The 23,072-nt window shown below is 34.3% G+C and overlaps 2 protein-coding genes across 3 annotated transcripts; both read left to right on the plus strand.

The window, feature by feature from the left end:
- The first annotated feature begins 2,120 nt into the window (after positions 1-2,120).
- Positions 2,121-12,538, plus strand: LOC114183564 (protein CELLULOSE SYNTHASE INTERACTIVE 1-like). The gene is made up of 8 exons (XM_028070636.2): positions 2,121-2,406; positions 2,788-2,947; positions 4,037-4,110; positions 4,464-7,530; positions 7,741-10,285; positions 10,939-11,393; positions 11,970-12,086; positions 12,191-12,538. The coding sequence occupies exons 2-8, from the start codon at positions 2,945-2,947 to the stop codon at positions 12,329-12,331; spliced, it is 6,402 nt and encodes a 2,133-aa protein (XP_027926437.1). The 5' UTR covers positions 2,121-2,406; positions 2,788-2,944; the 3' UTR covers positions 12,332-12,538.
- A 2,028-nt stretch (positions 12,539-14,566) lies between these two features.
- On the plus strand, positions 14,567-18,908 carry LOC114163356 (Eukaryotic aspartyl protease family protein). 2 transcript variants are annotated; one of them, XM_028047632.2, is made up of 10 exons: positions 14,567-15,074; positions 15,180-15,318; positions 15,970-16,208; positions 16,335-16,562; positions 16,661-16,799; positions 16,872-16,942; positions 17,040-17,139; positions 17,960-18,020; positions 18,164-18,198; positions 18,377-18,908. In XM_028047632.2, exons 1-9 carry the CDS (start codon positions 14,770-14,772, stop codon positions 18,178-18,180), a joined length of 1,299 nt encoding a protein of 432 aa, XP_027903433.1. In that variant the 5' UTR covers positions 14,567-14,769; the 3' UTR covers positions 18,181-18,198; positions 18,377-18,908. The 2 variants fall into 2 exon arrangements, with proteins under 2 accessions (XP_027903433.1, XP_027903424.1); XM_028047623.2 differs by having other exon boundaries at positions 14,574-15,074; positions 18,127-18,198.
- The last annotated feature ends 4,164 nt before the right edge of the window (positions 18,909-23,072 follow it).

The following is a 23,072-nucleotide window of genomic DNA, read 5'->3' on the forward strand; positions in this document are numbered from 1 at the left end:
AATACAAAATATTTTAAAAGATTAGTTTTTCTATATTATAATTTTTAAAGGTGTAAATATATAGTAAAATTGTAATTTAAATCATTAACACTTATAAATCAAGTTAATTATTAGTTATAATATAGTAATTTAATATGCAAATATATAATTATTTAATTTATCTAATTAAAAATATGAATTAATGAATTAAAATTTAAAAAACAAATTTAAATGATTAAACATGTTTTTAATTATATATATATATATAAACGAAATTTTAAAATAAAAAATAAAAAATAAATTAAATTTAAAAGAAATGAAGACCAGTTTGACCTGATCCATCAATCCATTTTGTTGGACATAAATTATTACAAATAGTGATTTTTTGTTTCAAAAACCATTCCAATTCGACTTATTTTTGTCGGACCAACTAACCCATAATAATATACATATATAAAGATACAAGAGAGAAAAAAAACTATTATATAATAATTAGTTAATAAATTATCAATAATATAATTGGTTTAAAATTAATCTTATTCAAAGTATCACTAACCACTTAATAACAGAAATATCAAAGTCACCGCATCTTCTATTAAATTCAGTGGCACTCACCCAACATAAGTAATTAAAACAAGAACACAACTTCCCACGGCTTCTCGCTTGTTTATTATTATTATTATTTTTTTTTCTTTTTGACGTCTATTAAGTCATAAATAGTCATAATATATATATATATATATATATATATATATATATATATATATATATATATATATATACTTATATTTTAATATATTTTATTTATATTTGAACTTTTCACAATCCATGAAATTAATTTAATTATGTTTAAATATTGTTTTAATACTATGATCATATAAAAATAATATTATAGTTAAATAATTATTATTATAGTTGTTCAACACATGTGAGGTCGTTCACAGTGGCTTTATTGTAGTCCTAAGAACTGTCAAGTCTGTTTATTGGTGTGCTAATGGTTTTTTTCTTTGATAATGATGTTCGGTCGAAGAAACACTGATGTTTTTTTTTTAATTTTTTTTTTGTAGATTTCTTCGTTATTTAGATGTTAATAGTAAGACTTTATTTTTATTATCTTTTTACTGTGATAGTTTTTTTAGTTTTAACGTTGTTGTTAGTCATTGTGTGACGAGTGTTGACGGTTAATAATTTATTTTGTTGAAATTATTAAGTAGAAAAAAAAGCTTTTATTATGACTGAAAAATGGACATTGAATTTTATAAACAAGGATTTTATTTTTTATACGACATCAATGAACTTGAATAAAGTATATCTTATACTTATGTTTACGTAACTAAATTATAATCATGTGAGAATTTTCCTTAAAAGAAAATTAGAAAAAAGATGGGGTCGCAAAGAATTGGACAAAATGGAAGGAAATTAATTAACGTGATTAAGGAAACTAATTTAGGAATGGGATTAAGAATAGAAAATGGGTGTTTTAGCAAGGTGGAATAGTGCAGGGTCCCAATCATTGCAAGATAACAGCAAATGCTTACGGGGCGCAAGTGCGAACTGCAAGACCCACTCTGATTTTATTGCATCATAATCTAACTCATGACTTGCCAGTTGCCGCTCCAGCTGGCCAAAATAACATGCTAAAGTTTTGAACATTAATGTGGCTTGTCTTAAACTTCAGCGACTTTATTATTGTCTTTGAAAATTGGAAGGATTCCATTGTCATCAAACCCCTAGAGTGCCAGAGAAAATATACTTTTGCCAACTAAGCACACAAACTCTATAATTCAGATGGCTTATAAACTGGCTAGGCCACAACCAACAACCCAGCTCAATTAAAATAAAAACCATGTGGACATATGCAACAAATAATTGGAGTATCTTTCTTCTTAATTATGGACTCCAAATAATTATTGTATTTTTCTTTGTGAAATATCTTTCTTTTATGCAAATACAATTTCATATTCATAGGAATTTCAACATTTAGGCGTTATCATATTAAACATTCCATTTATTTATTTATTTTTATGAATTCTATATACCATAAATAAAGAATGCATAGAGGTACATTATTTGCGCACGTGATTCCATTCCAAACCGTTGGCTCAAGCGAATGTGAAGCCATTAAGCCACAAAGCTTAGAGGGTGGAGCTGTTGTCGGTGCTCCTAATGGTGTGTGTATGACAGTGAAAACTGAAAACACACAAAGCGTATTTCCTTCACTGTCAGAGACTCCCTCTCCATCAAAATCAACCATTGAAGACGCCCATTTAAAACCCAAAACACACATTTCGCACTGTTTTCTTAACGAGCCATCCTCACCTCTATTCAAATCAAATCTGACTCGGACCACCACCAGGCCAAGAAAGAAAACCAATCGATGAGTCACCGTCACACTCACACGCCGGCTTCGCTTTTCGCTCTCTGAAGGTGTTTTCCATTTCCTCTCACCTCTTCGCATTTTTTCAATTCCACCGTCTATCCATTCTTCAATATTCTCGCATTCATTCGCCGTAACCGCTTTGACTTTTTCGTTGACTCACACGCTTCACGCTTTCTACACTTCCATTTCTCGGTGGTAGCTCTTGATCTGCTACCCGTGTAGCTGTCTCCACGATTCAATTTTAATCGATTCCATTGTTTGCTTGATTTTTCAGTGGCTTTTGGTTAGGTCACCGTGCAGCTATTATTAATATTATTATTGTTAGTTATTTTTGTTTTGAGCTTGTGGAATTTGCATTTGCGATTTTGGTGTAATTAATGTTGTTTGAGACTGGTGATTCATTTGAATCTGAATTTCGGTTTGGACAGGGAGGATTTGATGTTCTGTCAGACTCTCCAGTGCTAATTGTAGAGCAGCAGTGTCCTGGATTGATCTGTTTGGGAGTGTCTGCGCGAAGTGAAGCTGGCGACCACACTGACTTGGAGGTTTGCTGCCCACAATGGCAGCACACTTGCTGCTAATGACATGGTACTTCGTGATTTTCATTGTTTATTCTTTTTCTTTTTCATTCATTTTATGCTATGCCATCATCATTACTGGTAGAGGAAAAGTGTTTGAGTATTAGGAAATATCTGTAACTTTACAAAACCTTAAGTTCTCCTGCACATATTGGACACCATTTCTTCATATTGCTCGACGGTCCACTATGTTTTAAAATTTTAGTCGTGGTTATAGAAATTTTGGACAAGGAAAAGATGATGCAACGGCAATTGTGGTTGTGGAGACTTCTAAAATTGCAATATGGTAGCCACAATTGTGGTTATGAACAGCTGTCTAAAACTAGACTTGATTTGTGCTTTTTTTGGTGTGCCAAACTATTCCAGAAAGCATAGTTGTGAACCATGGAAGTGTCTTATTTCATTCTACTCTCTGTTTCTTCTCTACCATTGGAACATATCTGTCACTGTTCTTCGATTGAGACGTCCATGGTTTTACAGAAATGTGAAGATGATGATAAATATTCTATTGTAGATAGGAGGCGCTATTTTAGTTACGCACTCTACCATCATTTGCTATATATCCTTCTACATATCCTTGATTCTGTGACTGGGTGCAGGGTAAATGCTAGAAAATGGAAAAAAAGGTCGCATTATTATATTCTCTTAAGACTATGGCATTCATGGTCATCTGTTTTAATGGGTTACTTGTAGCGTTTATTGTAGACTGGAGTCTATTGTACAGAGCTTTCTGCTGCACCGTATAATGCTGTATATTTTTCTTTATTTTATATCTCGTGTCTGTTTTGCGCAATAAGATGCTATGCTATGCTAATATTAAGTAGTCAATTGTAGCAATCATGTACATTTAATGCTTTGAAAATCTTGAATTTCTTGATACAGAAAAAAAAATCAAGTTGTGATAGTGATATATGGTTTTGCTATGTTCCTTCTCAAATTGATTTTCCATTTCTCCTCTCATACAACTTCAACATTGATCCTTATCCATGTAGTACATGTAGTACTAAGTCTAATTTATTCGTGTTAATTTTTTTTACTTCCATCATTTAGAGATATACAAACATTCTGTTTATTCTCATTGTCGTTGTTCTGATTGTAGGAAAGAAATGGTGATGGGAAGGCTCAAGATTCAGAGACTCTACCTCCCCATTCTGTTCTGAAGATGGGATTGAGGTTGGTTATGACATTGGATATGACTGCAAATTATGTTAAAAAATAATATTTTATGGCCTTCAAAATCATCAAATCATTTGCTTGTATTGCTTCACTAAAATTCTTGCACTTACATTGGTACTTTTGCTTATGGTTAAGTAAGCTGTGACTTGTGAATCCTACCTATTTAGTTATACCGTGTCATCCGTGTAAAAGTTTTCCAAGATAAAAGTGATATGTTCTCTCTCACCCTTTCAGAGTCTCATACATTGAAGATAATGAGAACTATAAGTTGATGGTTATATATATATATGGTTTATGGAAATTTGAATTAAAGCATAAATTCTGTATCTTACATTCCTAATTGTTTGCAGAGAACGTAGCAACAACAGCAGCATGGAGGATCCAGATGGGACATTAGCAAGTGTTGCCCAATGCATTGAGCAGTTGCGTCAGAGCTCATCTTCTATGCAGGAGAAAGAGTATTCTTTGAAGCAGTTGTTGGAGCTTATTCATATTCGAGAAAATGCTTTCAGTGCTGTTGGATCTCATTCTCAGGCAGTTCCAGTACTTGTTTCCCTTCTTCGGTCAGGGTCTTCAAATGTGAAGATACAGGCAGCAACTGTATTGGGTTCACTTTGTAAAGAAAATGAGTTGAGGGTGAAAGTCTTGCTTGGAGGATGTATTCCACCTTTGCTTGGTCTACTGAAGTCCAGTTCTGCTGAAGGTCAAGTGGCTGCTGCAAAGACGATTTTTGCTGTTTCTCAAGGTGGTGCCAAAGATCATGTTGGATCAAAAATTTTTTCAACTGAAGGAGTAGTTCCAGTGCTATGGGAACAGTTGCAAAAGGGCCTGAAGACAAATGTAGTTGATAATTTATTAACTGGGGCATTGAAGAATCTCTCCAGCAGCACTGATAGATTCTGGAGTGCTACAATACAAGCTGGAGGGGTGGACATATTAATTAAGTTACTGAAAACAGGGCAGTCTAACACTTTAGCAAATGTGTGCTTTTTACTTGGCTGTATGATGATGGAGGATGCATCTGTTTGTTCAAAATTGTTGACAGCTGAGGAAACTAAACAACTTCTCAAACTTTTAAGCCCTGGTAATGATGCCGCTGTCAGGGCTGAAGCAGCTGGTGCTCTTAAATCTCTTTCTGCTCAGTGCAAAGATGCAAGAAAAGAGATAGCCAATTCCAATGGCATTCCTGCTTTGATTAATGCTACCATAGCTCCTTCCAAAGAGTTCATGCAGGGTGAGTATGCTCAAGCATTACAGGAGAATGCGATGTGTGCTTTAGCAAACATCTCTGGTGGTTTGTCATATGTCATCTCCAGTCTTGGTCAAAGCCTTGAATCATGCTCCTCGCCGGCCCAAGCTGCTGACACGTTGGGGGCTTTAGCTTCAGCTCTTATGATATATGACGACAATGCTGAATCTACCAGGGCAACAGATCCTTTGGCAGTTGAGCAGACATTACTTGAACAATTTAAAACTGGCTTGTCATATCTTGCGCAGGAACGAACTATTGAAGCACTAGCTAGTTTGTATAGCAATCCTATACTGTCAATCAAACTTGCAAATTCTGATGCAAAACGTTTGCTTGTTGGTTTAATAACGATGGCTACTAATGAAGTGCAAGATGAACTTCTAAAATCCCTCTTGACATTGTGCAATACTGAATGCAGTTTGTGGAGTGCACTTCAAGGCCGTGAAGGAGTTCAGTTGTTGATATCTCTTTTGGGGCTTTCATCGGAACAACAACAAGAATGTGCTGTTGCCCTCCTTTGCCTTTTATCTCATGAAAATGATGAAAGTAAATGGGCTATTACTGCTGCTGGTGGTATACCTCCTCTTGTTCAAATTTTGGAGTCAGGATCTGCAAAAGCAAAGGAAGATTCAGCATCAATCCTTAGGAACCTATGTGATCACAGTGAGGATATACGTGCTTGTGTTGAAAGTGCTGATGCTGTTCCTGCATTACTTTGGCTGTTGAAAAATGGAAGCCCAAATGGGAAGGAGATTGCAGCAAAGACTTTGAATCACTTAATCCATAAATCTGATACAGCAACTATCAGTCAGCTTACAGCATTATTGACCAGTGATTTACCTGAATCTAAGGTTTATGTTTTAGACGCTTTGAGAAGTATGCTTTCAGTTGTTGCTCTTTCTGATCTTCTACGTGAAGGTAGTGCTGCCAGTGATGCAATCGATACAATGATTAAATTACTAAGCTCAACCAAGGAAGAAACTCAGGCCAAGTCTGTGTCTGCTCTGGCGGGAATTTTTGAAACGAGGAAAGATGTGCGCGAGAGCAACATTGCTGTTAAAACTCTTTGGTCAGCAATGAAGTTGCTTAATGTTGAATCGGAAAGTATCTTAATGGAGTCCTCGCGCTGTTTGGCTGCGATATTCCTTTCCATCAAAGAGAACAGGGATGTGGTTGCTATTGCTAGAGATGCATTACCCTCCCTAGTTTCACTAGCTAACTCTTCAGTTTTGGAAGTGGCGGAGCTGGCAACATGTGCTGTGGCAAATCTTATTTTGGATAGTGAAATTGCGGAGAAAGCTGTTCCTGAAGAAGTCATCTTGGCTGCTACTAGAGTATTACGTGAAGGCACAATTTCTGGAAAATCACATGCTGCAGCAGCAATTGCTCGCCTTTTACATTCTAAGAGGCAAGTTGATTATGCTATAACTGATTGTGTGAATCGAGCTGGAACTGTTCTTGCACTAGTTTCTTTCTTAGACTTTGCTATCAATGGACTTAGTTCCACATCAGAAGCTCTAGAAGCACTTGCCATGCTGTCTAGGTCAGAAGTGAATGGTGCACACAGTAAGCCTCCTTGGGCAGTTTTGGCTGAATTTCCTAAAAGCATCAGCCCAATAGTTTTGTCCATTACTGATTCAACGCCAGTGTTGCAGGATAAAGCTATTGAAATTTTATCTCGATTATGTAAGGATCAACCTTTTGTTTTGGGAGACATTGTTGTTTCTGCTCCTGGATGTATACCTTCTATAGCTAAGAGGATAATCCATTCCTCTTCTAAAAATATAAAGGTCAAAATTGGTGGAGCTGCTGTTCTTATTTGTGCTGCTAAAGTAAATCACCAGAGGCTGGTGGAGGATCTTAATTTATCAAACTTGTGTGGTAATCTAGTTCAGTCTCTTGTCGATATACTTATTTCTTCACAGGCTACTTTGGATTATCAGCACGATGACAACAGGGAAGTTATCAGCATCTGCAGGCATACAAAAGAAGCCAATGATGGTAAATCAAGCACTGGCACCGCCATTGTTTCTGGTGCCAACTTAGCTATATGGTTACTAACTGTTCTTGCTTGCCATGATGAAAAGTGTAAAACTGCAATAATGGAGGCGGGTGCAATTGAGTTTCTGAGTGACAGGATTGCAAATTGTTTCTCACTGTACAGTCAGGTATTGTAGTGCTATGTTTTCAATCAATGAAGTATACAGTGGCATCTGATTCTTTCCATATTTATTTACTCATTTTCATCAATGGATTCTTATTTGTCAAAGTTGTTCACAGATACACACCTCGTCGTTTATATAGTAGTTAGACAATAGACTAGTGTACAATTATTATTTCTGATTGTTAAATCTTTGCTCCTTTATGGTGCTATGCAGATTGACTATAAAGAAGATAGTAGCATGTGGATTTTTGCTTTGTTGCTGGCAATATTGTTTCAGGATAGGGATATTATACGAGCACATGCAACCATGAAATCTATACCAGCACTTGCCAATTTATTGAAGTCAGAGGAATCAGCAAACAGATATTTTGCTGCACAATCCATAGCTAGCTTAGTCTGTAATGGTAGCAGGGGAACACTTCTGTCTGTGGCAAATTCTGGGGCAGCTGGTGGACTTATCTCCTTGCTTGGCTGTGCTGATACTGATATACAGGATCTTCTAGAATTGTCAGAGGAATTTTCTTTGGTGCATTATCCTGATCAAGTTGCTCTTGAGAGGTTGTTTAGAGTTGATGACATAAGAGTTGGTGCCACTTCTCGGAAGGCAATACCTGCTCTAGTTGATTTGCTCAAACCAATTCCAGAACGCCCGGGTGCACCATTTTTAGCACTTGGGCTTTTGACTCAACTTGCTATAGACTGTCCGTCAAATAAGATCGTAATGGTTGAGGCAGGTGCCCTAGAGGCGCTTTCTAAGTATCTTTCACTAGGTCCACAAGATGCAACGGAAGAAGCTGCTACAGATCTGTTAGGGATTCTGTTTAGCAGTGCAGAAATACGGAGACATGAATCAGCATTTGGAGCTGTTACTCAGCTTGTAGCTGTACTGCGTTTAGGAGGAAGAGCTGCAAGGTATAGGGCCGCAAAAGCTTTGGAGAGTTTATTCACCGCTGACCATATTAGAAATGCAGAGACTGCTCGACAAGCTGTCCAGCCATTGGTAGAGATTCTTAATACTGGTTTAGAGAGAGAGCAACATGCTGCAATTGCTGCACTAGTTAGGTTACTCAGTGAAAATCCTTCAAAAGCACTTGCTGTTGCTGATGTTGAGATGAATGCAGTGGATGTTCTTTGTAGGATTCTTTCATCAGATTGTTCAATGGACCTCAAAGGGGATGCTGCTGAATTATGTTCTGTTCTTTTTGGAAATACAAGGATTCGGTCCACAATGGCTGCTGCACGTTGTGTTGAACCTCTAGTCACTCTCCTTGTAAGTGAGTTTAGTCCTTCTCACCATTCAGTTGTTCGGGCATTGGATAGGCTTGTTGATGATGAGCAACTAGCTGAATTAGTTGCTGCACATGGTGCAGTTATTCCTCTTGTTGGCCTACTTTATGGTAGGAATTACGTACTTCATGAGGCCATTTCCAGAGCTCTGGTCAAGTTGGGAAAAGACAGGCCGGCTTGCAAAATGGAAATGGTGAAAGCTGGAGTTATTGAAAGCATACTTGACATCCTTCATGAAGCACCTGATTATCTATGTGCAGCTTTTGCAGAATTGTTGCGTATATTGACCAATAATGCTAGCATAGCAAAAGGACCACCAGCTGCTAAAGTTGTTGAACCCCTGTTTATGTTGCTAATAAGACAAGACTTTGGGCCAGATGGACAACATAGTGCATTGCAGGTTTTGGTTAATATTTTAGAACATCCACAATGTCGTGCTGATTACACATTGTCTTCTCACCAAGCTATTGAACCTCTTATCCCTTTGCTTGATTCTCCAATATCAGCAGTGCAACAGTTGGCTGCTGAGCTTCTCTCACATCTTCTTTTAGAAGAACACCTTCAGAAAGATCCAGTAACACAACATGTAATTGGCCCTCTTATACGAGTTCTTGGTTCTGGTATACATATATTGCAACAGAGAGCTGTGAAGGCCCTGGTCAGTATTGCACTGATATGGCCAAATGAAATTGCAAAGGAGGGTGGTGTTATTGAAATTTCAAAAGTTATCTTACAAGCAGATCCTTCCATTCCTCATGCTTTATGGGAATCTGCGGCCTCTGTTTTGGCTAGTATTCTGCAATTTAGTTCTGAATACTACCTAGAAGTTCCAGTTGCTGTTTTGGTTAGGTTGCTTCGATCTGGCTTAGAAAGCACAGTTGTTGGTGCATTAAATGCTCTCCTTGTGTTGGAAAGTGATGATGGAACTAGTGCTGAAGCAATGGCTGAAAGTGGTGCCATAGAGGCTCTCTTGGAGCTCCTAAGATCTCATCAGTGCGAGGAAACCGCTGCAAGACTCTTAGAAGTATTGCTGAACAATGTAAAGATCAGAGAAACAAAAGTTACTAAATCAGCCATCTTACCATTATCCCATTATCTCTTGGACCCACAAACCCAAGCACAACAAGCAAGGTTATTAGCAACATTGGCTCTTGGTGATCTATTTCAGAACGAGGGTCTTGCTCGGTCAAGCGATGCAGTTTCAGCTTGTCGTGCTTTAGTGAATGTGCTTGAAGATCAGCCAACTGAAGAAATGAAAGTGGTAGCCATTTGTGCTCTACAAAACCTTGTGATGAACAGTCGATCAAATAAAAGAGCAGTTGCAGAGGCTGGTGGGGTTCAGGTTATTTTGGATCTGATAAGTTCAAGTGATCCTGAAACATCTGTTCAGGCTGCAATGTTTATTAAACTTCTATTTTCAAATCATACCATTCAAGAGTATGCTTCTAGTGAAACAGTCAGAGCAATAACTGGTGAGCTATGTTCCTATTGGGAAGTGTTTAAATTCTTGTTACTTTTATGCTGGAGCCACTATTATATATATCTTCATTTTTTTTTCTCATATAAAATGGTGTGTTTGTTGCTTTTCACATGGCAATTTCCAACGTGTTTTCTTGTCCTTGAATTAGTTATTTGATTCTCCTCATAAAGCATTTTTTTTTGCTTTTATAAGCAGAAGCTTAGCTTGATTTTAAAAATATTTTTCTGTAAAGAAACCCAAAAATGTTATACATGGACTAATGCATCTCTAAAAAAAATGGCAGAGCTGATTTTTTTTGTTGATTATTGGTCTTGGAACCAAAAATTAAGGGAAGGAATAGATGAATAGTAAAACTTGTAGCTTGTAGACTTGGTTTCTTCATGAGCTGAACAGCTTGAATCTTCTTTGTGCTACATATCCTCTTCTAGCTAAAATAGGCACCTAGTCTTCTGTAAATATTTATTGATGTATCAGAAAATGAATAGGTTGAAATTGAAAGTTGTCTTGTAAGTAAAGGTGTTGTTTCTAATATGAATCCATTGGGGAGCAATGTTGATTCTGTGCGTGTCACTATAAATTGCTTCACCGTGCAAACCTCTCTCCTGTATGAAAATATGACCTATTTTAATTTGTGATATTTTTTAGCTGCTATTGAAAAGGACTTATGGGCTACTGGAACTGTGAACGAAGAGTATCTTAAAGCCTTAAATTCTCTGTTTAGCAACTTCCCAAGACTGAGAGCAACTGAGCCAGCAACACTTAGCATTCCCCATCTGGTTACATCCTTAAAGACAGGCTCTGAGGCTACTCAGGAGGCTGCCTTGGATGCACTTTTCCTGCTTAGGCAAGCTTGGTCAGCATGTCCAGCAGAAGTTTCAAGAGCTCAATCAATAGCAGCTGCAGATGCTATTCCTTTGCTGCAGTACTTAATCCAGTCTGCCCCTCCTCGCTTTCAGGAGAAGGCAGAGTTTTTATTGCAGTGTTTGCCAGGAACTTTGGTGGTGATCATCAAGCGTGGTAACAATATGAAGCAATCTGTCGGAAACCCAAGTGTTTTTTGCAAGCTTACGCTTGGAAACACTCCTCCAAGGCAAACCAAGGTATTTTAATAATAATTCATATCATTATCTTGTTTTTGTGATCTTCTCCTCTATAATGTACTAGGATTAATTGAAATGGGCGAGTGCTTGTTTTATGTTAGAGTAGTATATGATTGTATCTCCATGTCAATCTTGCATAAATGCCAAAAAGCTAATGTGATATGTTATGTCTTTTTGGAAACTATGCCAATATTAGAAAATTCTCAGTTAGGATATGGACCTTTAAAGTTGCTTCCTAGTTCCTAGAAAAAGAAAATCAGTTGACCTCATTTACATATTCTGCTGCAGTTATATTGCCAGATTTTAGAATCCAGAATCACCCAAATTGATTTATTTTTTTTTTATTTTCTTTTGAAGTAGCTTTTGACTTAAATGGTGATTTGATTCAAATGGAAGTATTTGGTTGTCACTTTTAATGTTGTGGAGGGCCACGCCCACTTCAATTTCTTTTTGTCATTTCATTATACAGCTTGAGGAACATCATGTTTTCTTCTTAATATAATACAGTTTCTACTTTGATTTGGTTTCCTCCTCGAAAAGGGAATGTGCTAATATTATTGAGAATGTGCTGGTTAGGTGGTCTCAACTGGCCCCAATCCGGAGTGGGAAGAGAGCTTTTCATGGTCCTTTGAGAGTCCTCCAAAAGGCCAGAAGCTTCACATTTCTTGCAAAAACAAGAGCAAAATGGGAAAGGTAATTGTGGGAAAATTGGACTGCACTAAATGCTTTCTATCCATCTTCAATTATTTTGCTTTTACACTTCCGTTGACCCCTCTATTATTTTTATCTGATGACAGAGTTCATTTGGGAAAGTGACAATCCAGATTGATCGGGTAGTAATGCTCGGAGCAGTATCTGGAGAGTACACTCTTTTGCCAGAAAGTAAGAGCGGCCCTTCGAGGAATTTAGAAATAGAATTCCAGTGGTCGAACAAGTGATATACCTGTTTCCGTCTTTAGTGTGAAGCTTTTAAATTGGAACACAGGATACATGGTTGAAATCAAATTTTTGTACAGTATGATTTATCTTGCTAGTGCACATAACAAATTTTTTTAAAACAATATTCTTTTGTAACTTGATCCTTCGTTTCCTTGGTTAAGTGCTCGGGGCACCAAAGATTAGGTCTGCTTCGAATCTTGTATGAATTTTGCTCGTTGCCAATTAAGGTGGGTTCTTTATATATATATATATATATATATATATATATATATATATATATATATATATATATATATATATTATACATAAAAAGGTGTTTTTGAACGGGTTAAAGCTTAGATTAGGAACTAAAAGTAAATTACTAAATTGTTAAAAAAACAACAACAAACCATATTAATTATTCGATGATAATTAAGACTACTGAGAATTTAAAAAAATTGCGAAATTATGTTGAAGTCACTGAATAATATTTATGAATTTCACTATTTGACCAAATTGAATTACTTAATGATTTAGTATGCTTAGTTGCAAGGAAAGGTAGGAAATGCTGAGTTGGAATCTCTCCCCAAAATGTGAAAAGTTCAAATCAATCTTGAGCTTTGGTCTCTTGTCAAACCCGGTCCTAAGCGGAAGTGTGAGGGACAGAGATATCTCTTAAGTGGGTGAGGAAGGGATTAATTTGTGTTCTCTGAGAGGAAAAATTAGAAAAAGAGGAAAAAGGAAGAAAGGATTAGAGGGTGAAATTGGTGTTATTTTTTTAAAGTGATTCAGTAATGATTTTAGAATGGATTAAAGAGTGAAATTTGTGACTGAATTGACTGATATGATATATTAAAAAAAATTAATAGAAAAAAAGTTAGATTATCAAAATGTCTCTATTATTACAGGTAATATAAATTATATATAAATAATTTAAAATTATTTTATAATTTTTATTGAATGATTGAAAATATAAAAAAATATTTATAAAAGTAAATGATACAATATATTTTGTATAAAAATAAATTTAATATATAAGGTAAAAAATAATTAATTTATATGAATTTTTTTTTCTTTTTAATAGTAATTTTAAAAATAATATTTTTTATTATAACCATAATAAATTATTATTATCGTTAACATAGAATTAAGAAAGTGAACTAAAACCACGTGTATTGATTTTAACCGCTAAATCACATGTAACAAAAATTAAATAATGAAGGATAATTTAGTAAATCTAATTGTGTCACTTCTAATCGATGGTGAAATTGAATTTTTAGTCGATCTCTCTCCTCTCATCATCAGATATCACCTTCAAAAAAATATGCTACTCAACTTCTGGTCATCTCTTTCCATTTATTGTGAATAATATATCCACACAGCCTAAAAAGTTAGGTTAGTTTAAGACGTTTGTTTCTTTTTTTTTTTAAAGGTGGAGTGAACTTCGCATTAAAGAGTGTGAAAAAAAGGTAAGACCCAACTTGCCTTTACATCTTGGACCATACCATCACCGCTCTTGTGGGGCTTTTTTTAGTGATCGGAGCACTTCAGCAGAAGAGAAGAAAAAATAACATTAAATGAATAAATAAATACATTTTTACATATAAATGAAAAACTGTATAGAATTAATTCAAATAAGTAAAAGTACGAGTAGTTCTTAAGAGCAAAATGTAAGTGACCTACATTTAGAAGAAAAAAGTGTAAATTTTAACAAATTAATTTGAGGCTATAAGTACTTAATCTTTAGATAAAAATGAAAATTTTAAAATTATGATCGCTACTTACTTAGAGTTAAATTCGTCAAACAAATAGGTGGATCCATAATTATTTGTGTTTACCTTTGAAGATTTTTTTCTTTGTATGAGAGAGACTTTATCCCCTACCACACACCAGACATTTGTGATTACTTACTATCCAGGCAACTATTTAAGTTTATGCTTGATGTAATGAGATTAAAGAAGAAGTTTTTGCCTCGTATGCTTGTTTTGTTTTTTTATTTAGTAAAAGGAAAGGAATGAAAGTAAATGCGGGGAGCCCACAGTGGCAAAGACAAATCAACACTGGCAATAAAAGCCCGTTTTATTCTCAAGCACGTAAAGACACGGTGGGGCCACCGCGCGTGACGTTTCGCTTCGTGGCGATACTGTTGTGCGCTTACTCCTTCTATCCTAATCATCATTTTCAACCCTCACTATTACAAACACTAATCATATCACTTCAAACCACTTTCCCCGTTAATTAAGCGCTCCACAGTTAAATTCCTACTCCCAGCCAAAAATGCACCACTTTCTTTCTCTTTGTTTTATCCACTCACACTCTCGTTCTCGCTCCCACACACAGCCACACAGGGACGAAACTAAACGATCGATGACGATGACGAACACGACGCACTCTCGCTTCACTAGTTAACACTAATCGTCATACTTAACCAGTTTCAACGAGGCATCGGAACAAGTGCATGTACCAGATCTCGATCTCGATGCGGTGGCGGTTGCTGCTATTGTTGTTGTTGGAGCTAACGGCACGCGCAATGCCGCTTCCGATCACGTTTTCCGCGCGCCTCGTTCACCGCTTCGCTGACGAAATCAAACCGGTTCGAATTCCGACCGGCGACTGGCCAGACCGGAAGAGCTTGCGCTACTACCAGATGCTTCTCGCCGACGACATTCTCAGACGCAAGATCAAACTCGGAGGCGCTCGCTACCAGCTTCTGTTTCCTACTCACGGTAGCAAAACATTGTCGCTCGGCAACGACTTCGGCTGGTGATAATACTAATCCCTAACTCGTCTCTCTTCTGTTTTTTTTTTTCTCGTCGTGCGAAACGACGTGATTTTGAACCTGATAATGTATGTATATCTGGTGATTAGGTTACATTACACGTGGATTGATATAGGAACACCGAGTACTTCGTTTCTCGTGGCGTTGGACGCAGGCAGTGATCTTCTTTGGATTCCGTGTGATTGCGTACAGTGTGCTCCATTGTCATCGAGTTACTATTCCAATCTGGTATGAATACGGTGCCTAATCTATCTCTTCTTTGATTTCTCTTACCATGTAGAGTCACTGTGATTAAGCGTAATGTTACCATAGTTCTTGAAACTAAGGACGTTTAAAATTATTCTATAAGATTTCTTGTTGGTTGATCTACACATTTTAGTCTCTAAACATATGTTAATATTGTCATTTATCTCGCATTTTTTTGAACTCTACAGTAACGTGATTGGTAATTTTGAACTCTAGTGTTTTTTTTAAGGACTAATGTTACTAGGCTATACACTTTCAGGAATTGGTTTACGCTACTATCTAACATGTAGCCTTAATAACTTAATGTAATAATACAATTTTTGGCTGTATTAGATTGTTTTATTGATTATTCGAAAAAATAGTTAATGATGATAGTGAATCCTTGATCAGATAAGGTTCTTAATACAGCATTTGATTGTGTTATCTTGTTTTAATGATTGTCTAGAAAATAGTCAATGATGCGAATTGCAAATCCTTGATTGGATAAGGTTTCAATTGGAGTGGAATATGACAATCTGGCGCCTTTCTGGGTGCAATTGTTCAGTGAGGTTTAGAGTCTATAACAGGTTTAGCACTTATTTCCAATAATTGATTGGCAGGTGCTCCTTCACATATGGGGCATCTATTATGCAGGATAGAGATCTGAATGAATATAGTCCGTCTCGATCGTTATCCAGTAAGCATCTGTCTTGCAGTCATCACTTGTGTGATAATGGTTCGAATTGTAAAAGTTCCCAGCAGCAGTGTCCGTACATGGTCAGTTACTTGTCAGATAATACATCGAGTTCTGGATTGTTAGTTGAGGACATACTGCATCTTCAGTCTGGTGGCGGTTTATCAAACTCGTCTGTTCAGGCTCCAGTTGTTCTTGGGTGTGGCTGACTGCCCTGTCCTTTTCACTTCAATATCACTTTGCCTGATGATGTTTTTTCCCTCCTTATTCTGAAAAGCAAGTTCCCTCCTGGTTTTGTATCTGATATCTGTTTTGTTGAGTGCAGGTGTGGTATGAAGCAAAGTGGTGGTTACTTGGATGGGGTTGCCCCCGATGGTCTATTAGGTTTGGGACCTGGGGAGAGTTCTGTTCCAAGTTTTCTTGCCAAGTCAGGATTAATCCACAATTCCTTTTCCTTGTGCTTTGATCAAGATGATTCTGGTAGAATGTTTTTTGGGGACCAGGGACCAACCATCCAACAGTCTACCCCGTTCTTGCCTTTGGACGGATTATAGTATGGAATTCTGTGCTTTAAATTAGTTTACCGTGTTTCACTGAACTAAAAACCGTAGAAAATGGTGACATGCTAATGATGATAAATCTCCTGGTCAGTTCAACGTACATTGTTGGAGTGGAGTCATCTTGTATTGGGAATACTTGTCTTAAAATGACAAGTTTTAAAGCACAGATTGATAGCGGAACGTCTTTTACGTTTCTTCCCGGCCATGCTTATGGAGTAATAGCCGAGGAGGTACTTTAGTTTTCTGAATTCCATAATTATAAATTTCTCCTCAGTGTTTTCATATGATTTTATTTGTAATAGTTTGATCAACAAGTAAATGGTTCAAGATCTAGCTTTGAAGGATCTCCTTGGGAGTATTGCTATGTACCCAGGTGAGTTTTCTTGATAGATATCCGTCTGTCTGACCCTTTTTCCTCTACTTGTGTCTCTTTGGACCATGATTTCCTAATTGCTGGAAGTTTCCGACAGTTCGCAAGAGTTGCCAAAAGTTCCCAGCTTAACTCTCATGTTCCAGCAGAATAACAGTTTTGTGGTCTATAATCCCGTGTTTGTATTCTATGGCAATGAGGTGGGTGTGAATGAAGTGATCCTGCACTAAGGTTTTTAAATTATAATTAACTATGAATCATGATATAAGAGGATTCGTTAATGTTAGAATATTTCCAATTATTCCTCTAATATTTTATTGCTAACCTCCTACCTATTTAACAAAGAAGGTATTAAATTATCAGATGGATTAATAATAGAAGAGTGGACATGTCTTTTTTTTTTTTATTGTATCAATTATTTATTTTGCAGCGAGTTTCTGTTGAGAAGTATTTTGTGTAGCCCATGAGAAATAAGTACCAAGTGTCCGTTTGAACTTATATTTTGTATGTGGACACAAATAAATATATTCTCTCCACTTTGCCTGAACAAATTTAATTTTTGTATCAAAATATGGTTTTATTTATACAGAATATTTTTCACCACCATTTTGAATCTTCACGTCTATCTCCAATTGTTCTAATGATGCTGTGCATGAATTTATTGGAAAATTGAATTGTAACAATTTTTGGTTATATTATTTTCCTAGGTGGTGAACCAACTCTGTCCGGATGCATAAGTGGGGCAACTATTCATTTTTTGTCATGTGAAAATATTTTCTATTAAATATTATGTTTTTTGGGATTGCTGTATTGATTTAGCATGTGAAAACTTCCTCATGTAAATATTTTTTCTAGGAATGTGCAGCATCCATTTAATATATTATTAGACATTGTTCTCTGCAAAAGGAAAACTCAGTTTTTCGAATAATACTTGTAGAAGAAGGGAAACAAAACAAAAAAGTGGCGATTTTTCCTGTAACAGTTCTAGCTAAATTAGGTAGACTGGTTCTTTTGGTGCAGGGAGTCATTGGATTTTGTTTAGCCATCCAGCCAACAGAAGGGGATATGGGAACAATTGGACGTAAGTTATTTTCCTAGTCAATGTCTACTGATTACCCGTACTCTGAAATATAGTATTAGTTATTGAAGGATACTTTAATCTTAAAATTAATAAAATCTTTTCGCAGAGAACTTCATGACTGGATACCGTTTGGTATTTGACAGGGAAAACAAGAAGCTAGCGTGGTCACGTTCAAATTGTGAGTCTTATTACTTTTGAGTTTATGAGCTTAATATATTTTATAGTACTAATCATTCTTCTTAGGCAAAGAAGCTGACTTGGTTTCTTAGCCGTTTAACTCATGCAAAGGCTTTTTTCAAATCAAAAGCCCTTACTCTGCCTGTATTCATTTTGGTTATTTCACTTTGGATGCGTAGGTCAGGATTTGAGTGTAGATAAGAGGACGCCCCTTTCTCCAAATGAGACTTCACCAAACCCATTGCCTTCAGATGAGCAACAAAGGACGAACGGGCATGCAGTTGCTCCAGCTGTTGCTGGAAGAGCTCCCCACAAATCTTCAGCAGCTTTATCTCGGATGAATTCAGTGTTCCGGGTATATTGGCAGTGCTCTTTCTTTCTTCTTTTTCAACTCGTGTCTGCCTCTTACTGAGAGCATCGCATTCTTATTCTTATATATGTCTAGATAGCATTACATGTATACCAAGTCTGTATTTTTGTCCCCCTATAGCTTTGTAAGTATTTTAGATCTCACACCATCTAATGCTGTTTTTTCAACCTTGTCAGCATGTTAGATTCCTAAAACTCGTACTGGACTATTTATCTGTCAAACCCGTTTTCGGACGGGTGAGCTTATGTAAATCAGATTGATAATCATAGCCTAATGGTTCTTGCTAAGAAAACTAGTTACAATGCAAATTTAATAGAAGCATATTTAGTTTAGTTTGGTAAGCGTGGTGTACTGGTCTTTTCCATTTCGAGATAATCAGCCATAAAGTGTAATATAAGCTCCTAATATTTAGATAAATTATTATCTTAGTTATGATAAGTGTGAAACATCAAAGTAATAGACCAATTGCCTTAATTGAGTAAAAAATTATTAACATTGAGAAAGCAGTGTATGTACAGGTACAGTAATATAATAGTTTTGTTATCATTTGGTGAGTGTATGTTTCTATGTTAGACAACACTTTTACCTGCATTGTCTAAAGCAACAACGTATGTACATATTTTGAAAATTTGATATGATTATGTGTATCAGATGTGTCCACAAACACTTAATTACTCATTGTTATGAAATTCAAGTTTTGTTAATTTTGATAATAAATATCTTAAAAATAATATAGTTTTTTAATTAGTTGGTAATGTAAAAACTTAAAATAATAGTTCAACTTCAAAAAATTAAGGTCGTAAGCTTGGGCAGAGTAAACAAATTGTGAAATATTTTACATTTATATATAAAATTTCTTATTTTTAATTTTTTGAAATATTTTAGAGATAACTTATTTCTCAGTTAAAAACGATATCAGACACGCATCTTATTTAGTGCTGTTGATGTTATTATTATTGTTTTTCTTTTGCAGCTACCTTTTAAGAAACATGCATTTGTTGTATGACAGCTAAAATTTGGCTTCTATTCATTATTAACCTAGCTACCTCCCGTTGCTTTTTTATCTATTTCAATTCTGAAAAGAAAAAATTCTTTAGAATTCTAATGATATATTTATTGTTTTTATTGTCCTTTTAGTTTTTATAATGATTTTTAAATAATTTATATATGTTAGTATATGCGTATCTACTTTTTATGATATTTAAAAAAATTAGGCATTATATAATTATTGAAATAAAAAATGACTACAATTTATATTAAAAACATAAAAATCAATATGAACAGCCATTTATAAAAATAAATACTTTTTATGATAAAACGCAAAAGAAACTAAAAGTAGTAGTAAAATACTTCATATATGAAAGAAATCATTTTATACATAATTAAATTGTAAGTATTTAAAAGGTTTAGTTCTACATTTTTTTATTACAACGTAGCTTCAATATAATATATAATAAATAATATATTAAGTTATCTTATTTTCTTAAAATTTATATATATATATATATATTTATTTATAAAAAGTTATAAGTTGGTTATAATAAAAAAAATAAATAATGTACACACTATCGCCAATTCCACTAGGGAATTATAAAACTAATTTAAAAATTTGAGAAATTAAAAACCAAAGTTTATGATTTAATTGATATGAGCCCACGGATTATGTCAGGGTACAATTTGACATCTTATGGAGATTTATCTTTGGATCAAACAACACAACATATTATTAAACAAGCCTCAGCATATTATTAAACAAGCTGTTATTTATTGAGTGATGATACACAAATACCACACTTTTATTCTACACTTATTCAACAAAAAATAAAATAAAATAAAATAAATTGAGATGAATAAAATACAAAAGTAAAAATATTATTTTTTCATTAGGTGTTAAATAAGTATAGGAAAATTCAAAATTTAGAGGTGTATGTTTATAATTTTTCTTATTAATACGTGCCATGAGGAAGTAGCTAAAAAGGTCTACTCGCTCATGAGCATGCTTCCAAAGAATTTAAACTATGCATACAGCCATTATATAGTTGTTAATTCTTAATATATCTTACAGGTGTATTAGTTTAAACTTTAAACATTGAATTATACAAAGCAATTTCAAATTATTTTTAGGGCTAAATAGGTTGTTCATCCTTCAACTTTTAGTAAAAATTAGAATTAGTTCCTTTTGAAAATTTTGAACCAATTTAATCTCTCATATTTAGAAATGTGTGAATTTAACCCTTTAAACAAAATTTTGTTAAGTTTATTTGACGTTTCAAACGCGTTTCTTAGTTAACATTGAAGTGAATATGTATCAAATAATGTAAACAAACTAAAATACTATAATGAAATGTGTTTGAAACATCAAATAAACTTAATAACATTTGGCTAAACGGACTAAATCCACACATTTATAGAGTTGCGAGACTAAATTGGTTCAAGGTTTCCAAGAGGGAATAATTCTAATTTTCACTAACGTTAAAGGACTAAAAACATATTTGACCCTTATTTTTATTGGAGGAGTGATTAGATTATGAAAACATAAAAGAGCAATAATCTCCACAATAAATTAAGTAATTTTCGATATCCAGAGAACTGAATACGAAAATATATTTGGATTAACCATTGTAAGAGAAGATTAAATTTGGTATTTGATTTTCCAACTATAAAGCACCTGAAGTTTGGTTTTCTCTACTGATTGGATGGATGAGAAAGAGAAAGGACAATTTTGCATGTACTCTCCGATGGGAATCATAACCCTTTTATCTAACCTCTGTCCTCTCTCAGTTACTTTTTTTTAAGTCAGTATTCCTAATTTGTGTCTTAATTTGACCAATTTAACAAATTAAAATATTGTGGCTATCTACAAGATTGATATTTTCATGACATCTATTTACTCTAAACCATATATATAATTAATTAAATCTTAATATATATATATATATATATATATATATATATATTATATCCCAAATTACTAACATGAGTTACATATTATATGAAAATAAAGAAAAATGAATAAAATTCCATAAAATTAACATTTTTTTTTAAGATTTTAAATTAAATACAATTTCACGTGTATACTATATTTGTATCTCATTCATAGAGATCTCCGAGAGTTTTATTTTTATTTTTCAAATTTCCACATTTTTCATTATCTATCTCGTGACAATAGCAAATCTTCCCTTAAACAAACAAAGAAAAAAAAATTATACGCACACTAAAGAAGAAGTGTGATTTTTTTGTGTGTGATAATAACATGTAACGACTTCTAAGTTAATTTAGCTCTCAAATTCCTAGTTAAAATTGATTCTTTTATGATAAACTCAGAATTATATATACATTCCAAAAGCAGAAGAAAGCAGGTGAATAATATTACTAATTAAAGTTTACACACGAGATATGGTAAGTTTAATAAAAATGGAAGTCTCATTTTTATGCGTTCTCATCAAGTTTCTAAAAGCAAGAAGGACCTATTATATTACTAATCCACACTTCACACACCTGGTTCATCTTCTGTTTCTTTTGGTTAAGTATGGTATGATTAAACTACTTACTCTCTTTTGATCTCCAGGTATATTATTTATTAGTACATTCATTCATGTCCATGTTTTTTCTTAATCAGAGATTTTACTTATATATTTGATATAAATTTATGTTTTCGGTTTTAATGAGCTCCAAAGTGTTTTAATCCACCATGAGTTGATTTAAAGCTAATTTTCAATAAATTTCTTTAGTTTTTTAAGCAAACAAATAAATAAATCAATCTTCCCTCAATTTAAAATTCATTTATGATTTTTTAGAAAAAAAAAAGAACTTTTGAAAAAGTTAAAAAAGCTTAAATAAATTTTAAATTTTCAATAGGATTTTTATTTTTAGTATCTTATGATTTTTTGAATTGGGTATTAAAAAATATAATATTTAAGTTTAAATCTCGGAAAAATAACATATCTGTATTTCTCTTCTTATCACATTATATTATAAATCTATTATTATTATTTTTATGTATATATTAAGTATTGATTTAGTTTTCTGATGTGCATGAATATTTTTCTTTTATTTATTTTAGCTCGAAAGATGTTATATTCTCATTCTGTTTTAGCAAAGAACTGATATGTATATTATTTACACAAACTTTTTGTAAAAGGTTGCTGGGTTTTAATTTGAATGGAGGGTAAAAGGCTTATTTATCTCATTGGTGCTAAATGCATGTACTTGCCGGTGGCTCCTTCAAATTCACTGTTACACATTATGATGTTAATTCGGATATCGTAGTCGGTGTGGCTGTTTTCAGAGTTTCACTTTCGTCCTCCATAAATTATTGCTCTTCCATTTCAATCGAAGCCACAATCACAGACTTCTCATTAGCTGTCATTTGAAGTGTCAATATATGTATAATAGATAACTTTGTCAAGTGTCAACTGAACCACAAGCACTGCAATAATTTTTACTATTTATTTGCCAATCAAAGACATGCATAATAATAATACAGGAACCTCTTTCTTCTTATC

This window comes from Vigna unguiculata, chromosome 1, assembly GCF_037176805.1.
Source record: "Vigna unguiculata cultivar grain cowpea cultivar isolate G323 ecotype 2 chromosome 1, ASM3717680v1, whole genome shotgun sequence".
Lineage (NCBI taxonomy): Eukaryota > Viridiplantae > Streptophyta > Magnoliopsida > Fabales > Fabaceae > Vigna > Vigna unguiculata.